This window comes from Galleria mellonella, unplaced genomic scaffold (assembly GCF_026898425.1).
Source record: "Galleria mellonella isolate WM207_F2 unplaced genomic scaffold, CSIRO_AGI_GalMel_v1 utg36, whole genome shotgun sequence".
Lineage (NCBI taxonomy): Eukaryota > Metazoa > Arthropoda > Insecta > Lepidoptera > Pyralidae > Galleria > Galleria mellonella.
This window is the reverse complement of record NW_026442086.1, coordinates 4,812,686-4,835,368: the sequence shown is the minus strand read 5'-3', so window position 1 is coordinate 4,835,368 and position 22,683 is coordinate 4,812,686. Positions and strand designations below refer to the sequence as shown.

At 32.6% G+C, this 22,683-nt stretch overlaps 1 protein-coding gene across 2 annotated transcripts; it reads right to left on the bottom strand.

Annotated features, from left to right (window-relative positions):
• Positions 1 to 53: 53 nt before the first annotated feature.
• LOC113520633 (UNC93-like protein) lies at positions 54 to 22,072 on the bottom strand. 2 transcript variants are annotated; one of them, XM_026906021.3, is made up of 12 exons: positions 21,965 to 22,072; positions 13,647 to 13,881; positions 13,019 to 13,181; positions 12,207 to 12,330; positions 9,610 to 9,758; positions 6,568 to 6,686; positions 5,454 to 5,613; positions 4,119 to 4,259; positions 3,633 to 3,759; positions 3,319 to 3,439; positions 2,073 to 2,298; positions 54 to 1,869 (listed from the first exon to the last, which is right to left on the bottom strand). In XM_026906021.3, exons 1-11 carry the CDS (start codon positions 21,972 to 21,974, stop codon positions 2,166 to 2,168), a joined length of 1,482 nt encoding a protein of 493 aa, XP_026761822.2. In that variant the 5' UTR covers positions 21,975 to 22,072; the 3' UTR covers positions 54 to 1,869; positions 2,073 to 2,165. The 2 variants fall into 2 exon arrangements, with proteins under 2 accessions (XP_026761822.2, XP_026761823.2); XM_026906022.3 differs by lacking the exon at positions 21,965 to 22,072 and adding an exon at positions 21,019 to 21,262.
• Positions 22,073 to 22,683: the final 611 nt, after the last annotated feature.

Genomic DNA, 22,683 nt, shown 5'->3' with positions numbered 1-22,683 from the left:
AAATTTATATATATTTACACAAAAATGACACAATAAACAATCACAAAATTCTTTGTCTCGTAACAAATTTATACAAATTAAAATATTTCAAACCTTAAAAAGTAACCATTAAGTTCTAGTTGCAGCCGTAAATTATAATATTATTACATTGTTTTGAAAAAAAATTATATAATTCTTAAGAAAACATGAAATCAAAGTCTATGTTAGTTTTGGGAAATTATCTAATTTTTATAATAATAATAATATATTTATTTATGTCTCCTGACAAACAACTTAAATTTACACATAGGTATTTAGGATAAAATAAAATTAAAATAATATGGAACTCTGCTATGAGGTATAGTGGTCTAGTGTCTGTAATAGGTTAAGACCTGTAGTGCAGATCACCAGGCCCCCAACCGATATGTGTTTAAATAATTAAACAAAATGCATTCCGCTGAAATTACACAATCCAAAAATAAAAATAAAAAACAATAATTAATAGTAGGAGATAAAAAAAGAACAATTAAGTTAATATTGGAAAAAAAATGTCTTTGTGTGTGTGTATGCGTATGTGTTTTATACTACAATTACTGTCAACGAATCTTAAGATAATAAAATAGTATCTCCAAAATGTTCTATCTTCACGTCAAATCTCTTACAGAATCATAGATATAGTGCCTGTTACTTGCCAACCTGCCTGCCAAGCGTAGCAAGTACTGACAAAACTCTCCTTAGATATGGAGGAAACTTATGTTCAGCAGTGGACAGTTACTGGCTGATATGATGAAGAATCTACCTACAATTTTCTACGAAGTAGACAGATGGAACCTCATTCTAAAATTCTGAAGTGAAGAACTGAAGTTCTAGAACTAAATATATTTGAACACAAATTTAAATACCTAAATTTAACCTATTTCAGTGAAATGAAAAAATGTATGAAAATTTGACTGTTTATTACCTTTTAATGCTTTAACAGCTCAACCAGTTGTCGTGAAATTTAGTATAAAAGTTAACTTTAAGCTTAATATAAGCTTTTTCTACAGCAGAAGTCGCCAGTTCGGGGGCCGACCACATACTCTTTTTTTTGTTGCAGTATCCGGCCGTAGTACCTTCCTAATGCTCCTCAAATATTGCGTCTAAACTGCGTTCACCATGTACCCTCTTGTATAGGCATTCCGTCACCCGTATCCAATAGCGAGGACGGGATGCCTTAAATGCCTTAATAGAATTATTTACAGAATGACATAATTTGTACTCTATTATTAATTAGCACATATATGTATGTATTAAATGTGATGTATCTTGTACCTATTAATAATTTTGCATGCTTTAGAATATAAGGCGAACATTTGTACTTCACCTAATAGATCAATATCTGTAAAAAACAATGTTCTCGCAAATAAAAAAATCTAATCTAATCTAATCTAATACTGTACCACAAACCATAAAAAAAAATTAGTAAGAACAGAGGCTACTAATTTTCCCGATCAGTGGACATATTCTAGTCATACGGACGAAGTCGCGGGTAATAGCTAATATAAGTGTTTACCAGTGTATTTTTTATATGTGTTAATACCATATTAAATAAACTATCAATTTTAAAACTGCCCAATTTAAAAAAAAAATACATTATGACTATTTGACGACGTACTACCGAAAATAATAAATTATACTGATTAAACTTAAGTTTGTCAAATATTATGTTCTCCACAATGGAAACCATCAACAAAATTACCTTATCTGGGATCATTGCTCTGTTAACTATGTATAGCAAGCGTGGCAACTATTGGCAAAACTCTCCAAAGGGGAGGCTTATGTACAGCAGTGGATGTTTAAAGACTGATATAATGATATAATTGGCCAGATTAGTGTCTAGTGATTAATATTGTCTAGTGATTACTATTAGCAACATCAAGTGTAAATTAAAACGATACTTCTTGCATGGTTTTAATACAATCTAAATAATTTTAATGTATTTAGTATTAATATAAACCTACGTGGTTTCTAAATGCTAATGGAACATAAATTCTGTAACTTGTATTTTTATTGATAATAAAATAAAAAAAAAAAAAAAAAAAAAAAAAAATATTAAGAACAACATGCAGCAGAATTTCTATTAAAAATAGTTTAACTCAAAAATTATTATATTTGTACATTTATAAAACACTAACGGCATATTGGTACTAGGAATCACTTTTCCCCACAAGGTCGAAGTTCCTCTCCCGATGGTGGGCTTTCTTCACTCTGTACTCCATCAGTTCTATTGTGGTGTACCCGGAGAAACCGAATATAAGCAACCCCAATAGGATATATAACCTGAAAATATTAATAATAAAATATGAACAATAACAAAGGTATAACATCATGTACCAGAGGGAGACTTTGTACAAAAGTCGTTTGCTTGGGCACCTCTGTCCTATTCGTGTTTCTACCGTAAAGCTGTTATGTTTGCATGGCTGTGTTTTGGTTTCAAGGGTATGGCAGTGAATTTACATGGTACAGAGGAATAACACCTGAGTCTTCAGGAATGGCAACTCATGGGGAGTATAATAGGCGAAACAGTATACTCTGTTATGTCCATGGTACTACTCATGTTTATAAGCGATGATTACCACTTTCCATCAGGTGGGCCGTCAGCTTGTTTGCCATTCTAAGTTTCATAAAAGAAATCATATTCCTCAGAAAGGGCATCATTGTGGGTGTCGCAGTATATATTAACGTTGTTTACACATATTTTAATTCACGATCGGGACTTTATGTATATATAGTTTTTATGTCTATAGGCTATCAATTGGGCCGTCAGCTAGTTTGTCATTCTAAATATAAAAAAAAATAGTAAAATAAGCACGCGCAACACCAAAGGAATTGCATTTGTGTTGCCATTCCTGAGGACTACAGTGTTACCCAGGAATTTCACTGCCATATTTAAAAATTTGTCGTTTTGTTGTTTTTGCCATGTAGTCCCAGCATAGAATGGGCTACCCCTTTCTTCCTCGTGCGTGTCGTAAGAGGTCACTAAAGAAAAATAATGGCCGAGTGATGGGCAGCAGCATACCTATTAAAACATCACCAAAGCCTAACTGAAATTGCCAATCTGCCTATCAAGCCAGGTAACTACTTGCAAAACCTCCCATTAAGGGATACAATAAGTTCCACTTGTTTTCATTAAGTTTAATTTAAACAAACCTTTAGCTGTTAAACTGTTTTCTCTCTTTATTTTATGCTAAATTTCCAATTTAATAGTAAGTGTCAAAACAATGTAATAGTTAAAATGAGTTTATAAAAGGTTTTCATTTATTTTAATAAGAGTGTTAGAATGTATGTTGTTAAGAATACCTGGTTCGGACACAGAGATAAGGCGCGGTCGCATATGAAAGCACGCTGCCCGTCGACTCCCATAACCTGAAGTTCGAGTAAGCCGCCTCTTCATTACCAGGGAACAGGATACCAGATAGAGCTGTCAATATTAAGTATTATTTATTGCACCAAGTAAATATTAATGAGAAGTGATACAAAAGGCGGCCTTATCGCTAAGCAATCTCTTCCAGACATCCTTTGGGTAGAGGACATTGAGAAAAATACAAAGAATTTAATGTGAAAACTTAAATAAAAATTGACCGAGGGATAGCCAGTAGATAAATAAACCTCACCATTGACTTGCACCAGCCACACAGCGTCAGCGGCGCCCCACACCGACGCCAGCAGGTAGAACACGAACCACTGGTCGGGGTCGGGCCGCCACCGCAGCAGCGCCGACAGCAGGCACAAGTTCAGGATCTGTTAAGAACGTGTATAACTTTAGCTTTAGTGCGGCAACGTCGCTATTTTCTGCCAATTTTTTTTTTATTGATTATTCGAAATGCTCTGTTAGCGATTTAAAAACTCTTAACATCAAAGGGCGACACCCTCACATGAGTAGCAGTATTGTTTCTTATTGTAATACTAACTTATTGTTGTTCGAACTAAGATGGCCGAAGACCGGGAAGACGCCGAATCCCCGGCATTAATAAGTTTAAGGCAGTGCTTCGGTAAGAGCACCAAACCTTCTCAGGATGGCGAGGATAAGTTCAAGATCGCCATGATGATCGCCAACCTCAGGTAGAAGATGGCAACTTAAGAAGAATTGTTACACTAACCAACGCGGTGACCATGACCGGATACCGCCCGGTGAGCTTCACCATCCCGCCGGCGAGGGGCGCCGCCAGCGCGTTGAACACACCAAATGCTATCATCACGTATCCAATATTGCTGATGCCGTATGCACAACCCACGAATGCCTGCGTTGGAAACAAAGAGTTTTATATGATTTAGAACTATGCAAGTCCTCCGCCCATTAAAAAAAAATTCGAAAACGTCTCCTTAAGAGAAAACCTTTGAAGATTTATTTCGTATTTATTGAATTTTTTTCGTAATAAATTTACAAATCCTCAATGAAAATTATTAATTATAATATATTTCGGAACAGTTTTCATATTATTCTAAAACAGCCTTTCTCAAAATGGGCGATAACGCCCCCCTGTTGGGGGAAAGGGATTGTTAGTAATGGAGACTGAGAATCCCATTGCTAGCAATATACCCAACCAGGTCGACCTTCTCGGGGTTCGCCCTGGAAACTATCATGGTTAATTCCTGATGAATTCATCATGATGGGGTAACTAGCCTGTTTTCATTCTCATCTATCACCCTTTACTAGTGCTCCGCCAGCGTATCCCGTTAGCGCAGGCGGGGGTTACCATACCATTTTCACCCATCAAAAAAAAACGCCCCCTTGTGGGCACTGCAGGCCTACAGGAGGGCGTTAAGAGACTTTATGTTTATTCTTCGCTAATATAGCTCACAATAATTGATTAAATTAATTTGAAGTAATAGTAGTTTTTAAGTAGGTGAAAAAATGGGGGCGCTAAAAAATAATTTATTCTCAAAGTGGGCAGTAGACAAAATAAATTTGGGAACCCCTGTTCTAAAATAATTATAATAGGCATTTTTTCTGAACGAGACGTGCATTGCCTTAGGGGCCCCAACATGGCTTATCCGACCCTGTAAGGGTATTAGCATGTAAATAAATAGTTTCCTCCGTATTTTACAAATATCACTTTTGTAACATAGTTCGATCAATTTATTGTTGTTCTATATCCTATTTATATAGAAAGTCAAAGCATCGCGCCTTTAAAACAACACATTGTATATACATAACTTTTGGTATTAGTGCTTTGAAAATTTGCGCAGGCGCTGTGATATGGCATGTATTACAACAATTATGATTTCGAAGTTATTTCGACGATGACGATTCATATGTACTCATCTATAAATAATGTACATGAAGTAAAAAGGCTAGTGTGAGTAAAAACTTTTTATGTTAGTTTTTAGACTAGTGTAAGTAGTAGGTACTATAGGCTCGTTAATGAAAAAATAATAGGAGTATATATAGTACCTATATATAGGTAGGATATTTGTATAAGAGTGATAAGTACCTGTGTGAAGTCAGCCGCCATGAACGCCTGCTCAGCGCCGATGTAGCCGATGACAGGCAGCAGCAACAGCTGGTACTTGTGCCGCAGCTGGCGCAGCGTCACCGCCAGCAGGCGCACACCCGACTTGCCTTCGTTACTTATCTTACGACCCGATGTGTATCTGTAGATGTGAATATTTATTCATTTATTAGACGCTTCACGAGTTTTAATATATAAAGTATTCTATATAGTAAGTTAGGATACAGCCGACTCATGTACCAAACTACCATTAAATCAATTCAGCAGTTTAAAAACGAAGGTATAAGAAACATATAAACGTCTTTAAAACTTTTTACAACAATTGTTTTAAGGAGTTATTACATTTCAATTAGTATCTATAGCTGTGCAAACAAATTAATCGGTATCGGTTTCCGTTGTAACAATGTTGCAGTCTCATTTCATTCCATAAATATGGTTAGTACCTAATACCGTATCTATCGAAAAATTTCTCATTAAATCACTAAGCTAATTATTATGATGTTAAAATATTAGAAACATATAAATAAATATGTCAAGAATTAAAGTATTTTTTATTCGACTAAATTTCATTATAAATATTTTTTAATTATTCATTTTTTATGATTCTATCATCCAGTTCACAATAAAGTTTCTCCTGAGGAGAATAGACAAGAGAGTCAATTCTTGCATTTTTCATACAAAAGCCTAAAAAGAGGTAAAAAGGTTCTTTGAGCGTACAATGTCATTGGTATTGCAGGCATTTATAAGCTATAGTAACCGCTTACTATCAGATGGGCCGTATGCTTGTTTGCCACCTCAGTGGTATTAAAAAATACGTAAATGTTTTTTCTTTTTTTTATACTACTTAGAATAGCAAACAAGCTGACAACCCACCTGATGGAAAGTAGTAACTATCGCCTATAGACATGAGCAGTACCATGGACATAACAGAGTATACTGTTTCACCCATGATACCCCCCATGCGTTGCCATTCCTGAGGACTCAGGTGTTATTCCTCTGTACCATGTAAATTCACGCCATATCCCACCCTCCAAACCGAAACACAGCCATGCAAACACAACTGCTTTACGTGTGTAAAATATTTGTAAAATGTCACCTGGTAAGCGAGTCGACACCAACGATTACTAGTAACATGGCGGCGGCCATGCACGCGAGGTATACTCCCGCTATTACGTGGATCTTCGTCTCGGATGGTGGCACCAGGTTTGTGTTTTCCTAAAAGAAATTATTTATTTATTATATTTAAATCCAACAGATCTTCAAAATCTATAATATTTTCTATAATTATAATAATATTTTAATATTAGTTTTACTACTTACAGCCAATTACGAATTTAGAATTTATAAAATATTCCTTATTAAGAAGTAAGCGTTCACAAAGCTCACATTGTATATGTGTGTGTGTGTGTGTGCGCGCGCGCGCGCGCGCGCGCGTGTGTGTGTGTGTGTGTGTGTTTTGTGTGTGTGTGTGTGTGTGATCATAAAGATAATATTTAGACTCTATTAACCAGTGACAATTTTGACTTTCCTAATAACCAGCCATTTAAACGATTAAAATAACAATAATTGTATGCCAACCTCACTGATATCTCCCAAAGTCGTTCATTTCACTCGTGTTTTTGTTGACAAGCAGCTATGTCATAAACATATTTAAAGGGGGGAGCCCATGAACCGCAACCATACGCCTATGAGCTATGCAATCATTTGAAGGTAAAAATACAAGATATATGGCAGTAAAATTATAAGGTACATACTGATGCATAACTTATCCTCAAACTGGCAACACATGAGAAGTACAATGGGCCTCATAATACGCATTATGTCCGCGATACTATTAATGTCTATAGATTTCAATCAGGCATACTGTCAACTTATTTACCAGGTTATATATAAAACATATTGCAAGTATCAATATATATTTTTATACTAACTAGAAAATTGCAACTTGCAACTCGTTATAGTAGGTAGCAATATTTAATCTTCCAATATCAAGTACTCTGAACGATTAAAACAAAAAGTATGGTTTGCCAACCTCATTGGTATTCCTGAGTGTAGTGAATTGCTGACCATATCAAGTCGAGATATTAACAAACAAGTTTGACCAAATACCAGTACGCCAGTTCAAGTTCAGGGCGGCTGTGCAGCTCGCACGGTCATGGTTATCGTGTAACGTGGTTAATTGATATGCTTTGTGAATCAATATATTAGTCTTTTTATATATAAAAACAGGTTTTTCACAAGGATTTGTGGATATATTAGCAAGTAATGAAATACACAAATTAAAAAAAAAATACACTCTATTCTTTTTCTGCATGACTTTTAAAAAAATCGTTCGATTTTCAAAAGCAAACATTTCAATATTTATGAACAATATTATTTTAAAGTCCTCTGATCTGATTGTGAATTAAAACTTTAATTCTGCAATAATACGCTATGGCAGCTCAGTTGAACAAAGCTTGAGTGCGCTCTAAAGATCTCAAATCGAATTCCAGCTTAAACCTCTAAATTTTCAAATGTTTGGATTTAATAATGAGTGTCGCTTCGTATTTTGGGCATAAACCCGTCATCCACTGAGACCCAACACAGGCCTTCTTGCATTATGAAGGAGACTTAGATGGAAATGTTTGACAGTAGAGGGTAACTCACACTCAGGATAAGCAAGCTGAAGTGGCAATGGCATGGTCACAAGCTCGAAGAACCAACAATCGATGAGGAAGAAAGATTCTTAAGTGACAATCCCATAAGGGCAAACGCAGTGTAGAACGACGACACTAAATGAAGTGGCGACCTCAAATGCGTTGCAGATAGTCAGGGGATGCAGGTGGGTAAGGACCGTTCTTTATGGCAATCTATGGGGGAGGCTTATATCCAGCAGTGGACGGATAATAACTGAGATGATGGTAACCCTCACACGAGTAATTGTAATTTTTTTTTTAATTAACATAATTCAGACATCGCTACACTTCGACATGAACTATTTTAAATAACAATTAAAGTTACAGATTTTACAGATAATTAAAATTTCTGTTGTTAAAACAAACGTAATTTTGTAGTAGTTTGTTGCTATTACTAGTAATTGCAGAGTACAAATCACATTTAAGTTGTTAAATGACTGTCAGGGCACAAGGAAGCGTTTCTCGACGGAAACCAAGTAATAATATGTTGAATTAAAAAATAATATATTATAAGTATACACTGTGAGTCGTACGGTAATTGATTTGTCCTATAACAATGTTAGCATTAATTTACATTTTTATGTATTAGTTACGGTACCGGATTATGCCCTGACGTCATGATGTCATAGTTTGTACGAAACAAAAAAGACGCTAAACTTTTAATAAGAACGTCAACAATTTTATAAAGCAATTTTTTTACTGACTTTTATCAGCCTAAAAATGAGGACTTATCTTTGAAATCAGCACTGACTGAAAACAAATTATCTATAGCCACTAATTTAAAATCTGTTTATTATCTATAACCAGGACATCAAAGTTTTAAATCAGTAAGGATGTAAAAATATGTTTGTATTACAAAGATAGACTTATTAGTTGATTAGAATTATTTTATTCTGTTCCAATGTAATCAACTAACCAGTGATATGATTTTCTGCAAAATAACAACTAATTCACTAAAAATTTACTTGGCAAATCGTCATACTAGAGAACGATGCGACTAACTAATCATTACTGTGAATTAAGTTTATCTTGTGTTGAATTTTTTTTTTGTTTTCACTGTATTTGCCACATAGGGTATTTTTACCCCGATCAAGTGGACGAAATCACAAGTTAAACCTTATATTAGTAATAATATTAATTATAAGTGTGAAAGTGAGTTTGTTTATTTGTTTATTATACTTCACTAATCACTTTGAAATCTGGTATATACGTACCATAAGAGATGGAGAAAGGCATAAGCTATTTTTTATCCTGGTCACACGAACAAAGTCACGGGTAAAAGTTTTTTAATATATTATTTTTTATGATTATGTTTGGTAAAAATATTATGTTGCGATTATAATTCGTATTTTATGCATAAACTTTTTCTTCCCTTTTATTTTTTTCTTTCCTTCTCTCTTTAGGCAGTAAAATAAACGGATTGTAACAAAATATTTTTTTAATTAGAAAACATAAATACATACCTCCGAAGTGCTTCCACTGCAGAAGTTGACTCCACAAGAACCCAAGTTCAGAGCTGGTGGGCGCACTGTACTATTAGTGACGTCACCAATCAAAGTCGTCCACGTCTCGTTCAGCGATACTGTGTCCTCACCGAGCGAGGATTTTAGAACTGCACACGTAATATTAAATATTTTTATATACAAGTTAATAAGAATTATCATCTTTCTGCCCTTGTCTCAATTATTTGGCGTCGGTGTAATAAAATTTTATTATGGACAAAATTGCTGGCAAAAGAAGAACCATAGAAAAAAGCGTTAGCTCCACATTATCTGAGAGTGGACGGGCATTGTGAATGCAGTCGAATTATTCCATCTCGCAAGAAACAAGGACGGATTCCGTGAACTGGTAAGCAAGTTTCACTAATTTGAGAAGCACTAAAAGAAGAATATATTACGTAATATATTGTCTTTTAGTATTACGATCAGTCGACTGCTTGCCGTCAACTCTCCCTGGTAAAATATTTATTGATGGTATCCGTTACTTTCAAGAATAAGCAAGCTGAAGTGACAATAGGCTAGACATCGATTTATGGATCGAACAGCCGACAACCGATGGGTATGAAAGGTTCTTGAGTGGCGACCCCGTACGGACACACGCAGTATAGGAAGACGACCCCCAGTAGATGGAGTGACGACCTCAAATGCGTTGCAGGAAATCAGCGGATGCAGGCTCAGGACCATTCCTTATGGCAGTCTATGGGGGAGACCTATGTTCAGCAGTGGCCAAATAATGACTGAGATGATGATGATCATGTTACTACGAATACATGTAAAATAAATATTATCAGAAAATCATGTTATGTCGTCTCTACAAAACATAAAGGTAAATTATTTATCTATTTATAATTATTTTTATTTAAAAGTAAATTTGAAGTGTTATTTAGCTTCGAAGACAAATTTAAGCAAAAAAAATACAAATTTATTTCTTAATGCTAGAATTCGTAAAATAAAACATTTCATTAATATCTACTTATTTACCCTTGTCATTGACCCTATCGATTTATACAAAATAAGAGGTATTCATTTTTTAACTTGAAATTATATTGCCAGCTCAGAAACTTGAAAAAAATATATTAAATATTAATATTATATGAAAGAACAGACTGGCAGTATCCAAACATATCGAGGTCATTTGACCTTTCGTCATTTAGTCTAATGTAGGAAACCCCAATAGTGGGCGAACAATTTGGTATGCTCACTAATGCGATATACCACACCAGAGAGAGATTTTGAACAAAAGTCTTTTGCTTGAGTACCATGTCCCATTTGTGTTTTTACCCTGAAGCAGTTGTGTTTGCATGACCTTAATGGGTGGGATATAGGAATAAATTTACAAGGTACAGAAGCATAACGCCTTAGACCTCAAGAATGGCAACGCATAAAGAGAATTATGGATGAAACAGTACACTCTATTATATCCATGGTACTATTCATGTCTATAGGCGACAGTTATCATTTTCCATCAGGTGGACCGTCAGCTTGTTTGCTATTCTAAGTTGCATAAAAAAACCAACTACGTATAATACAATTTACGAACATGATCTGCCAACGTTGCCGTGCCTACAATTCAATCAAATATACTAAATGTAAATAACCACGTGAATGTTAATTTGTCACCAAGAGGAACACAAACAGCCATTAATTGAATCTTAAATGAGAAGCGGTTTCTGTGTGAAGGTCACGCAGAGCCAGCCTCTCACCTGCGGGCATTCCGCGAACTGATTTATAGTGGACCGTTAATAATTGCAATTATAACAATAATAGACAGGCATATTCTTTTTTATGCAACTTGTAATTGCAACAAGCTATGGTCCCCGTCACAGAAATAAAAGAAACCATTGACCCAAAAGTACGATGCTATGCTATTCTTTTCTTTAAGTTCTTATTTCTGTTATACATCATGGAATGATAAAGAAGCTGATGGAAAGTAGTAGCCATCGTTTATAGACATGAACAGCACCGCCGACATAAGGAAATATACTGTAAAGCATCACACATCGTGCATTGCCACTAGCGTTGCCAATCGTCCCCTATTTCTTGGGATATCCCGTTATATATCGTATAAGTTTCATTATCCCATCGAAATAGGCCACGTTCCGTATTTCCGAAAATTCGTATGTTTCTTTTCAATAATAGATACGCACCAAATTTAATTAAAATCGAATTGCTAACGGTGTGTAGTATTCTATAATAAATTTTACATTACAGTTTTAAATCTAAATAAAACTGAATATAATATAAACATCACCAAAGCCTAATTGCGATTGCCAACTCGCCAAACAAGCGCGGCAACTACAGGCAACCCCTGCTCCCTAATGGAGAAAACCTATGTTCGACAGTGTTGTCCACTGTTAAGGGCTGATATGGTGATGAAAGGCAGTTAATTTAAATTTTCTAAGGTGAAAAAGAAAAATCTCGTATTTTTTAAAGTTCTTGGTCCCTTTAGGCTTAAAAAGAAGTTAACAACCATAATTGTCACTCATGTAGACTAAGCTGTTATGCTTCTATACCCTTTAATTTATGCGTATAGGAGAATAAACATGAACAAAGGTGCTTACTGCTGGAAGATATGAGATTGCCCCAGATCTGCGCCATTTGGTAGAACATAAAGAAGAGGCCAAAAAATCGCACCACCAAAATGTCGGCAGGTACGCCGGACAACTTTGCGTATGGCTCTGCGACCTGCAAAATTATTCATACAAACAACATCACACACAAAGAACTGACAACAGTGTTTTCAAATTTATTTAAAAATATTGAAAAGTCGCACCCAAGATACATACTAAAAAAATTTATATTTCGTAACCTTAAATATTGGTCTGATTCATCGATTTTATATTGCCATAGTGCAAATAAAGTACTGAGCCTTTTATTGCATTGAATATCAAGTAGTAAAAATCCATGTATAAAATAAGAGAACTTGAATAAATTATTTAAGGTTTTGTTCCGCAAAAAACTTATTTTAATCTTCACAAAGTTGATGAATGTAAATAAATACTACAGCACCATCTGTTTCCAAACTTAGTATCATATACTGGACGTATATTACATATAACAAACATACAGGCAAATACAAACTGATATACTCATGATTGCAAATGTTTGTAATATGCTGGGATCAAATTTACAACCGTCAAAAATTGAGTTTCTGTGATAATTTCAACAAAATTTGGTTACCCTATCATTAAATTAACTTGGCGAATTATAATATAGGTTTAATACCTAATACAGGTACCAGCTCCCACAAATAATTTTCTTAAAATGTACTGCATGTTATAGGTAGTAAATTCTTTAATTGTTTGCCGTTAGAAATAAGTAAAATAAGTATTAAATATATATTAAAAATTCCATCTAAACAGACTATACTCACCACAGATAAATAGGTGCATTTAGCACACCAAAGAGGCCCCCCACCAAAACCCACCATCATGCCGGCTGGGACCAAGGTGTACAATTTCGGGTAGAATTGAGCCGCTATAAATGGCATGTAAGTAATGAACGACCATGCCATTGTCCATTTGCAACCTAGCCATCTGGAAAAAAATATTGTCACGTCCTTACTAACATGAAAGAGAGTTTAATACCTCTTGAGGCTCACGCAGTCGTCAAAAATTTTGCATACACATAGTATCAGTAGGTCACTTTGTTCCAATCAAATCAATCTATGCGCTTAGTATACTGTATTACGTAGTTATCAATAATCTTTTTAATTTAATTTAATATATTTAGAGATGTTTCTTTTATATATTTTAATAATAAAAAAATGTATTTGTGAAAATACCATTTTAGTATAAAAGACTCAATATTTTTTGTTGTTTTTCAACTCATGTCCGCTTGGGAAATATGTACACGATTTCGATATCACCTTGTATCCCTCGGTAACGACGACGTATGAAGGGTATCATGGGTGTCACAGTGTATCCTGTGACGTCTACGTTACTGTTCATGTCTATATGCGACGAAAATTTTCCTTTCAAAAATGCATAAAAAATACTCACTTAATAACTATAGCCGGTAACAAAATATTGGACAATATAAGGGAGAAGTATATAGCAGCTAATGTGAAGGCACCAGCACCAGCGTCAGTGTTCACCGAGCTCTGCAGGTTGGCAGCGCCGTGGAACGCCGTGAAATGGATCATGAACGCGAAGCCAAGCACGAAGATGTTTCGGTTGATCCGCCATTTTTCGTTCGTGCCAAACACCACGGACTTTTCGGGCATGGTTGGTTTTTCTGAAATTATTTGAAACTAGGTTACAGGACAATTGTATTTTTTTTTATTGTATCAGCTGTTAACTCTCCACTGCTGAACATAGCCTCTGCTTCCTCCACGCTTGGCAGGCGGATTGGTAACCGCAGTTTGGCTTTTACTCGTAGTGATATTTTAAGAGGGATACTGCTGTCAATTCCTCCACCATAAGCGCCCTTAGTCGCCTCTTACAACACCCACGGGAAAGGAAGGGATTGTCCATTCTATGCCGGGGCGGCTACACGGTCAATACTGGTGATTAATATACTCAAGTGTTTTTTTAGAGTATTATAAAATATGTATTTATTTATTCATTAAAATAATTACAACAGCAAAAACCAAATCAATGTTATAAACCAGGTGTGCTAACATACTAAATTATAATAAAAGTATTTAACCTGACTCCTTCACAAAGTCCTTCTTAAATCCTAACTGTGGTTGTCAATACCAAATGTGGCAACTATTGGCAAAACTCCTCATATGAGTGAGGCCTATATTCATCAGTGGACAGTTAAAAATCGTTATGAAGATGACCATGATATATTTATATTTTTTTTTAATGTTAACCTTAGTGTACATTTAAAAACTTCTGAATATTCAGAAGTTTTTAAATGTACACTAGGATAAAACTAAACAAAATTTACCTCCCAACAACTAAATCCGATATGATTAGAAGCGAACTTCAAGTTTGTTTTTAAATACTTTGTTTTTTATTACTTCTGTAATATTCATATCCTAATAAATAAATACATAATGTATTGTAAATCTTATATAATATTTAAATTTCCTATTTGTGCAATATCTACAATATGTATCTGTAATGTCTCAAAAAATATATATGAATATTAAAGATTTTTATTCAATAAAGTATTTAGTAGCTTTATAAATAAATGTTCATGAAATATATTTTTTATTATTAAAAAAAATACAACAAAATACCAGCTGCGTGAGTAATTAACAAGCCGCCTACATAACTTGAAATACTGGTTCCATTAGATCGCTTTAATTTATGTATTTTAGTACCTATATGTTATTCAATTATTGTAACAATTTTGAATAAGTTATTGTTATTTTAAATTCAAAATACTTTTGCATAGTACCAACATACTAGCTGATTTCAAAACTAAACTACTCTTCAGAAAAAGACTGGCAGCTATTATTTGATATTAAAACTGTTTTAAGTTAAACCACAGATAAGGATATAGCTATACTACCTACACTACTAACTAGTGGCATAGAATATTCTACCCCTTCCTTTCCATGGGTGTCGTAAGAGTTAGGGTGACTAAGGGAGGACGAAGGACGGGTAGCAGCGTCCCTCTTAAAACATCTCCTAAGCCTAACTGCGATTGCCAATAGGCCTATCAAGCATAGCAATTACTAGAAAAACCCCGTAAGGAGCAACTTATCCAGCAGTGGACAGTTAAAGGCTGATATAATGAGTACATATCTAAGTGTTATAGCATGTACCTACCAACCTCTATTTATAAATATATAATATGAAACACCATCCGATTTTACTACTTACAATTCAAACCATGTTTATAATGTTATGTAATTTAAACCGGATTCTTTTAACTCTGATGAAAATTACAACAATTTGCAAATTATACAATGGGTGCGTCGTGATTTTTTTAAATATATCTTTGCTAATATCATGTGCCGCGCTAAATACACATGTATACTCTAATAATAATAGAATGATTAATGTGACAAGATCGATATCACAAAGGCTTTGTTTCATGCAAATACTAGATTTTATTATACGTAAACGTATATAGCTGAATCCCGCGGCTTTGCCCGCATAAATCAGCATATAAATATTCTATATACTTAGTTAAGATATAAACTTTGGTAGCTTACCAAATCTTCATTCAAATACTATCAACCTACTAAATAAAGCTTTTACGTGAAAGAATAACAAAAAATCCATCCATCTATTTTAAACTTTCGCATTTATAATATTAATAGGATAATGTACCGAGTCTTCGTTGTTAGATATGAAATTAAAATAAAACAATAAAATAACTACTAAAAAACATAGTGTAAAAAAGTATCCTTTTCTTAAAACAAAAAAAAAAGTTAAGTTTATAGAGAACTTTTTTTCTTAAATAAGTTAAAAATCAAAACTTAAGAGATATTAATAAAATAAATTAAATATCTACCACCCAGACAAAATCACAGGCGTTTCATATAGTAAATAATATTAGTCATAGATAAATAATAAAAAAAATATTACTTGATAAAAAACTCAATTTGTCATCATTCCGTGACATAGCTTAATCTGTGGTCTATAACATAAAGCGTGCAAATACGTTCCCTTCTCCTTAGTTGATATTCAAGGATATCTATAATCTGATATAACCAGATTCAACTAGATTGTTTGTTCCGATACAATGCAAAGTCAAAAAGCAATTACTAAATACAAAGTCAAAATACAAAGTGAAAAATTTAAAATAATGCAAAGATTTGAAACACACGAAACTAGTAAAATAAAATGTAACAAAATTTTATTGCCTTTATTATTATTTTACTTTTTTAATTTGAATCTGGAATACATAAATAACACAAATGTGCCAGTGACATATTGATATTAAAAACATTTCAGACAGATTGATAAAAGTAGAACTCCACTTCGAACTTGAATTCCACGTCTATTCTGATAACTCTTTTTGCAAACTATTCAATTTATTTTCATGTAAGTTCCATACTAATTTTAACCCCATTGAGAATTTTGTGGAATAACAAATAGTAAATTATTCTTTAGAAACATTTAATTACGTTAATGGTAAATTATAATTGACCACAACGTCAAACTACAGTCCCTAGAAAGGCCCTAGTTTCGATGAGCCAACTGACTTGACTTCATCCTCACCTATTATCCCTCAATATTACCCCTGAAACATAATCAATACTGCAGGCAGGGCTACTATTCTATTTTCATCTATTAAAAAAAAACTAAAAAATGTAAACATGTTAATAACTACCTATTCCCACACAAACATAAACAATTATTAAGATGTATCTACGTATACACATATCAAAATTAACGTTAATTAACGCACCTAGAGTATTTAGCGGCTACCCAATATTTGACCTACATTCGTAACTACTATGCATACATATACATTTATTATTCGACTATATAGACAAAACCAAAGGAGAAGCTAATTTTTGCAGTCCGTATATAACAACAGCGGATGACACAGTATACAGCCTCTAAACTACAGAATCGATTTAAATTTATTAGAATATATATTATAATTTCTAAAGAAATAATTTGACTTGTGTGAAAATATCAATATATTTTTTTATACAACTTAGAATGGCAAACAAACTGACGGCCCACCTAATGGAAAGTGGTAACCGTCGCCTATAGACATGAGCAGTACCGTGGACACAACAAAGTATATTGTTTCGTCCATGATACCCCCCATGCGTTGTCATTCGTGAGGACTCAGATGTTATTCCTCTGTACCCTGTAAATTCACGCCATATCCCACCCTTCAAACCGAAACACAACCATGCAAACACAACTGCTTCACGGTAGAAACATGAATGGTACAGAAGTACCCAAGCAATCGACTTTTGTACAAAGTCTCCCTCTGGTAATAGTAGGTACTAATGCCGTATAACTAATTAATTTTATATCCATTAATACATTGGATTCTAAAAATTCACTCTTTTTTAATTATACTATACTAATTCTATAGAACTATTAGGTATATCATTAGTGGTCAGATTTCCCCGATGAGCTATAACAGCCATTTGTAGACGCAAGTGACTCAGAATACGTTTCAAGTATTTATTTATTTATTAATTTACACTTTATTTAACCATAAAAATAATAAATACAATTAATTTTATTGCAAAGTAATAAAAAATGCGACTTTATCGCTAAACAATCTTTTACAACCTTTAGATAGAGGACATTAAGAAAAAAGACAAAGGGTAGGTGGCGCACTATTATATAGATACTATACTATTATATACAGTTATATATGCAATATACATAAACATACATTTAATAGCACACACACAATAAGAGAGACTGAAAGAGGAAGATGAAGAGAGAATATAGGAAAATAGTACTTAAAGGAAGAAAAAGTAGGACTTGACAGAAGTTTTGAAGCTAGCATACGATTGTACACATCGAAAAGAGGTAGTGAGTATTAAAAAGGTATAGTAAGGTAAAGACTTTTCTTTATTATTTTTCAAACATAAATAGCAAAAAATATTTTATACTCGATATTTTTGCAAACGATAAGTTCATAATATTATATAACATATTTTTTTATAAGAATTATTAACATTGTTCATTCAATATTTAAATATTTTAAATTTTGCATGCTTAATTGTAACGAAGTATGTGGGCGTATTATTATTTTAACATCCATGTTTCTACTTACCATGTTTCCTGCAAACAGATATTCATTCATTTTTATTCATTCATTCATATACTTTATTAGTATTATAAAAGTAAACGTGAGATTGTTTTTTTAAAGTTATCTATTGGTGCCAGCAATCACGAAATTTAGCATAAATGCAATATTTAGAATGGAGAAGGACATAAGGCTATCTAGCTTTTTTCCAGGTCAGTTGATCGAAATATCTCGGTCATATAAATGAAGCAGCAGATAAAAACTTAATTTAAGATATTATGTCTAATTTAAGTATAAGGAGAGATTTTGCCTCACTCTGTATGTTTTACAACAGATTGTGCTCAGAGAAATTGTTCAATATGCCAAGGCGTTCACAGGCTACGGTAGCCGCTTACCATCAGGTGGGTCACATGCTTGTTTGCCACCTCAGTGGTATAAAAAAATATGTCTCAAAATAACAACCTACTTCAATAAGAATTAAGTAATAAGTTATCTTAAGGGCAATACGAGTAAGAAACTTTATGGATTCCCGATCAGTCGTTAGGTACTTGTCTACTGTTGAATATAAGCCTCCTCCATAGACTGCCATAAGGAACGATCCTGAGCCACCTGAATACACTGACTCCTTACAATGCGTTTGAACCATCAATGTACTCAATACAATTAACTAGCAGGGAAGGGATTAGTAATGGAGAGGTTAGTCTCCATCGCTATCAATATATCAAGTCGACCTCCACGCGATTCCCCCTGGAAACAATCATGACTAATTTATCGTTAAATTCCTCACGATAACCTGCCTTTTCATCCTTACTATTCATCCCTCACTGGTTCACGCTAGTGTATACCAATAACGCAGGTGGGGTTATCATTCCATTATCATCTATTAAAAAAAATACAATTAACTAAACAAGAATCACTAACAATGGGCATCTTGTTACTTGTATCAAATAACGGGGAACCCTTCATATGTAAGTGTATACATAATGCCTTTTAATCTAAAAAGAACATTAGGGACTACGTCAAAATTGACGCCTAATTATGAAAAACCTCCGAAACAAGACAAAGAAAGACGGCAATACAATTATGAGCTATTGAGTGAACATAATCTATGAACAAAAATGTTGTTAAATTCGTAAATTTTAAATAAGTTCCTATGTAATAAATAAAGATTCGGCTTAAAAATCGACATAAAACCGGTAAAGTTCAAGGCTAGTTCCGTTTATTGACACAGAGATAATTATTTACACTTTACGAAAAGTAAACACAAATGTTTGTACTTTTCCATTTTCGCTTGATCGGTCATAATCTCAATTGTCATTCTGTCGTTGTTCAATTTGTAATTGCGACCTTTAAGCCCTTCTCAAAATATCTATAAATTTTTGAATAATTATATTAATATCAATTTATATTTCATTAATACTTTTATTTTAATATAGAATTATACAGTCTATTAATTAACAAAATAAATTCCTTAAATCTTGTAAATGAATATTAATTCATTAATGTTTCTTAGTCTAGAAAAAAAAAATTATATTGCCGTAAACTAAAAAAAGATATCTAAAAAAATAAGTATCGACATTTATTTTGTAGTTCCGTGAGTATAGATATAGGTTAATTCTATTTTTTCGAGAATTAATATAGTATATCTTTTAGTTTTTTATAATGTAAAAATTTTCTATAAAAAAAATTTTTAGACCCTATTAATAAATACTAACAGTAGTTTTAAGGAATAGATTTCTTTAATTTACATACTATGTATTATAAGCTTTTATCCACGACTTCGTTCGCGTGACAGGGGATATATTAAACGGGATAAATGCCTTCGACCATTCTAAATATTACGTGCATACCAAATTTTATGACTATTGGCTGAGCCTTTAAAGCGCTAACGTAAGCTAAAAGATAACAAAGAAACAAATTCACTTTCACATTCATAATATTAGCAAAAATTTTATATTAATATCTTAAATTTCACTAACACAAATAGAAATGTTTAAAATCTTTAAAAAATATTATTTTTATTTTCAATTCAAGACTTTTAATGCTTTAAACGCCTTTGACTAATCTTCGATAGTACACATTTCGGATAAGTTATCGAGACCATAATTTACTTATATATTTAATTCTAATTCTTACACGAAACATATATTTTTAAAATTTTTCACTAAAACACAATTTTATTAATGTAATTATTTTTAAATTAATAAAATTGTAAAAATGAATTAAGAATTTTAATTTAATTAATACATATAATTATATTAATAAGTATAAGAATTCTAAAAAATATTTACTTTATTGATTTATTGTAAAAGTAACAAATTACAATTTATAGCTTAAAGTAACAACAATTTATCCACATAGAAAGCCAATAGCAGGTTTTCACTGACTTAGTGATAAAAATTTTCTTCCCTATGTTCGTTGTCTTTGTTATTTTATAACAAACAAATGTAAATCTTATGACAAAAGAAAGGCAAATTTTAATTTGCATAATTTTCTTAATTAATATATCTTGTGTCACATATTATGTTTACTATATCTGAATTTATAAATTATTCTTAGCTAATTTGCATAAAATGTTTCATTAACAATTAACATTTTCTTCAATAATTTCTTCATAATCAAATTAATTTTACTTAATTATAAATTATCAATTTTATTAAATTAGATATTTATATTACATTCTTAAATTAAAGATCTTAATTTAGTTTAAATAAGTTCAATAAACTAATTTACTCTTACCTTTAAAACTTGTTAAATAATAAATCACTAACACATTCAACTTTTAGTAAATAGCATTTTATCTTTAAACGCGAGCATTTAATCTAACTTTTTTATTTATTTTTTTATTATTAAATTATTATTGTGTATTTAATTTACTTATTTTTGTTTATTATTGTATTGTTACCCGAGCTAAATATGGCAGGCTCAGTCGGCCAGTGTGAGCGAACTATGAATGGGTAAAGCGAAGGCCTCGTACATACTGCGATTTGAGTCTGACTCCAAAATCTTTTGGGTCGTTAATCGTAATCGATTTAAGTATATGTGTCAATATTATATAGAACCATTTGCATAATATATGTGCCTAAAAAACAATATGAATAAATTGATTCTAATAAGTAAAAACTTGTACATTTGTAATTTATAAATTAATTAATTCGAAAAAGAGTTCTTTAGATCGACTATAAAGGCTTCAGTATGATAGTAGTTACAAGCTCTATTTTATTCTATTGCCTAAAATCTGGTAAATATCAAAAATGTAACACATACAAGAGTAATACCTAATGAGGTTATCAGAGGTATTTATAGACTCTTGTTTTAAATGTCAAAAGACAATAATGTCTTTTGTATAATTAAAAATATAACATATATTGTATTTAACACATATATACATACATATTTATATATATATATATATATATCACTCTTTTTTGATAAGCAGAAACGATAAAATGCTAAATGTTCCAATTCAATTAAACTCTTTTCTTTACATTTAACAATGTAATCATATAAACTTTAAAAAAACCTGTTATTTGCATACCTGTTATTTTTCAGTGGGAGGAATGGATTGTTAGTAATGAAAAGGTTAGTCCCCAGTGCTTGCAATACATCCAATCAGGTCCATTACCACGAAATCCCTTTGAAAACCATCGTGGTTCTTTCCTAGTGAATTCGTAATATATCTAACCTGACTTCATCCTCCTGGTCTCATCCTCACTGACGCTCCGCCATTGTATACCATTAGCTTAGGTGGATGTAATATTCCATATTTATCCACAGAAAAAAAGACTTTTTCAATACACCACCAGTATAATCGATGTGTTTTAATATGCCCTTAAGGTATCCGCTAATAATATCTTCATAAATTTTCACTCAAAACAACTTATAATACTCGTCGAAAATTATTATCCTTGATGTGTAGGTTGTAGCAGAATCAAGATTATGGAAAATACCTTTTAACTTTGTCAACACGATATTAAAATATACTCAGTTTCCAAGAATTACAGACTCCACTGCGTCAATGGTCCTATAACAGGAAACGAATGGAAAAATATTTGATATTAATAATTGATACGTTTATAAGTGTATTAAAAATAAGTATACTTTTTTTCTGTCGTAAAGCAATTGTGTTTGTATAGCTCTGTTTGAGTTTCAGGGGTGAGATATAGCATTGAAATTATAGGGTATCCAGGCATAACATTTAAGTCCTCAGGCATGATAATGCAAAAGTATCATTGTCGATGCTCTGTTATGTCCATGATACTGTTCGTGTCTATAGACACTTATATATATTTTTAATGAGACAAGATATAGTGTGTAAACCTAAGTAAGGTAATGGTAAATAAAGTATCCTTCCTTTTTATGGAAGTGAAATTTTATTTTTAAACTACTTTGAAAATTAAAAAA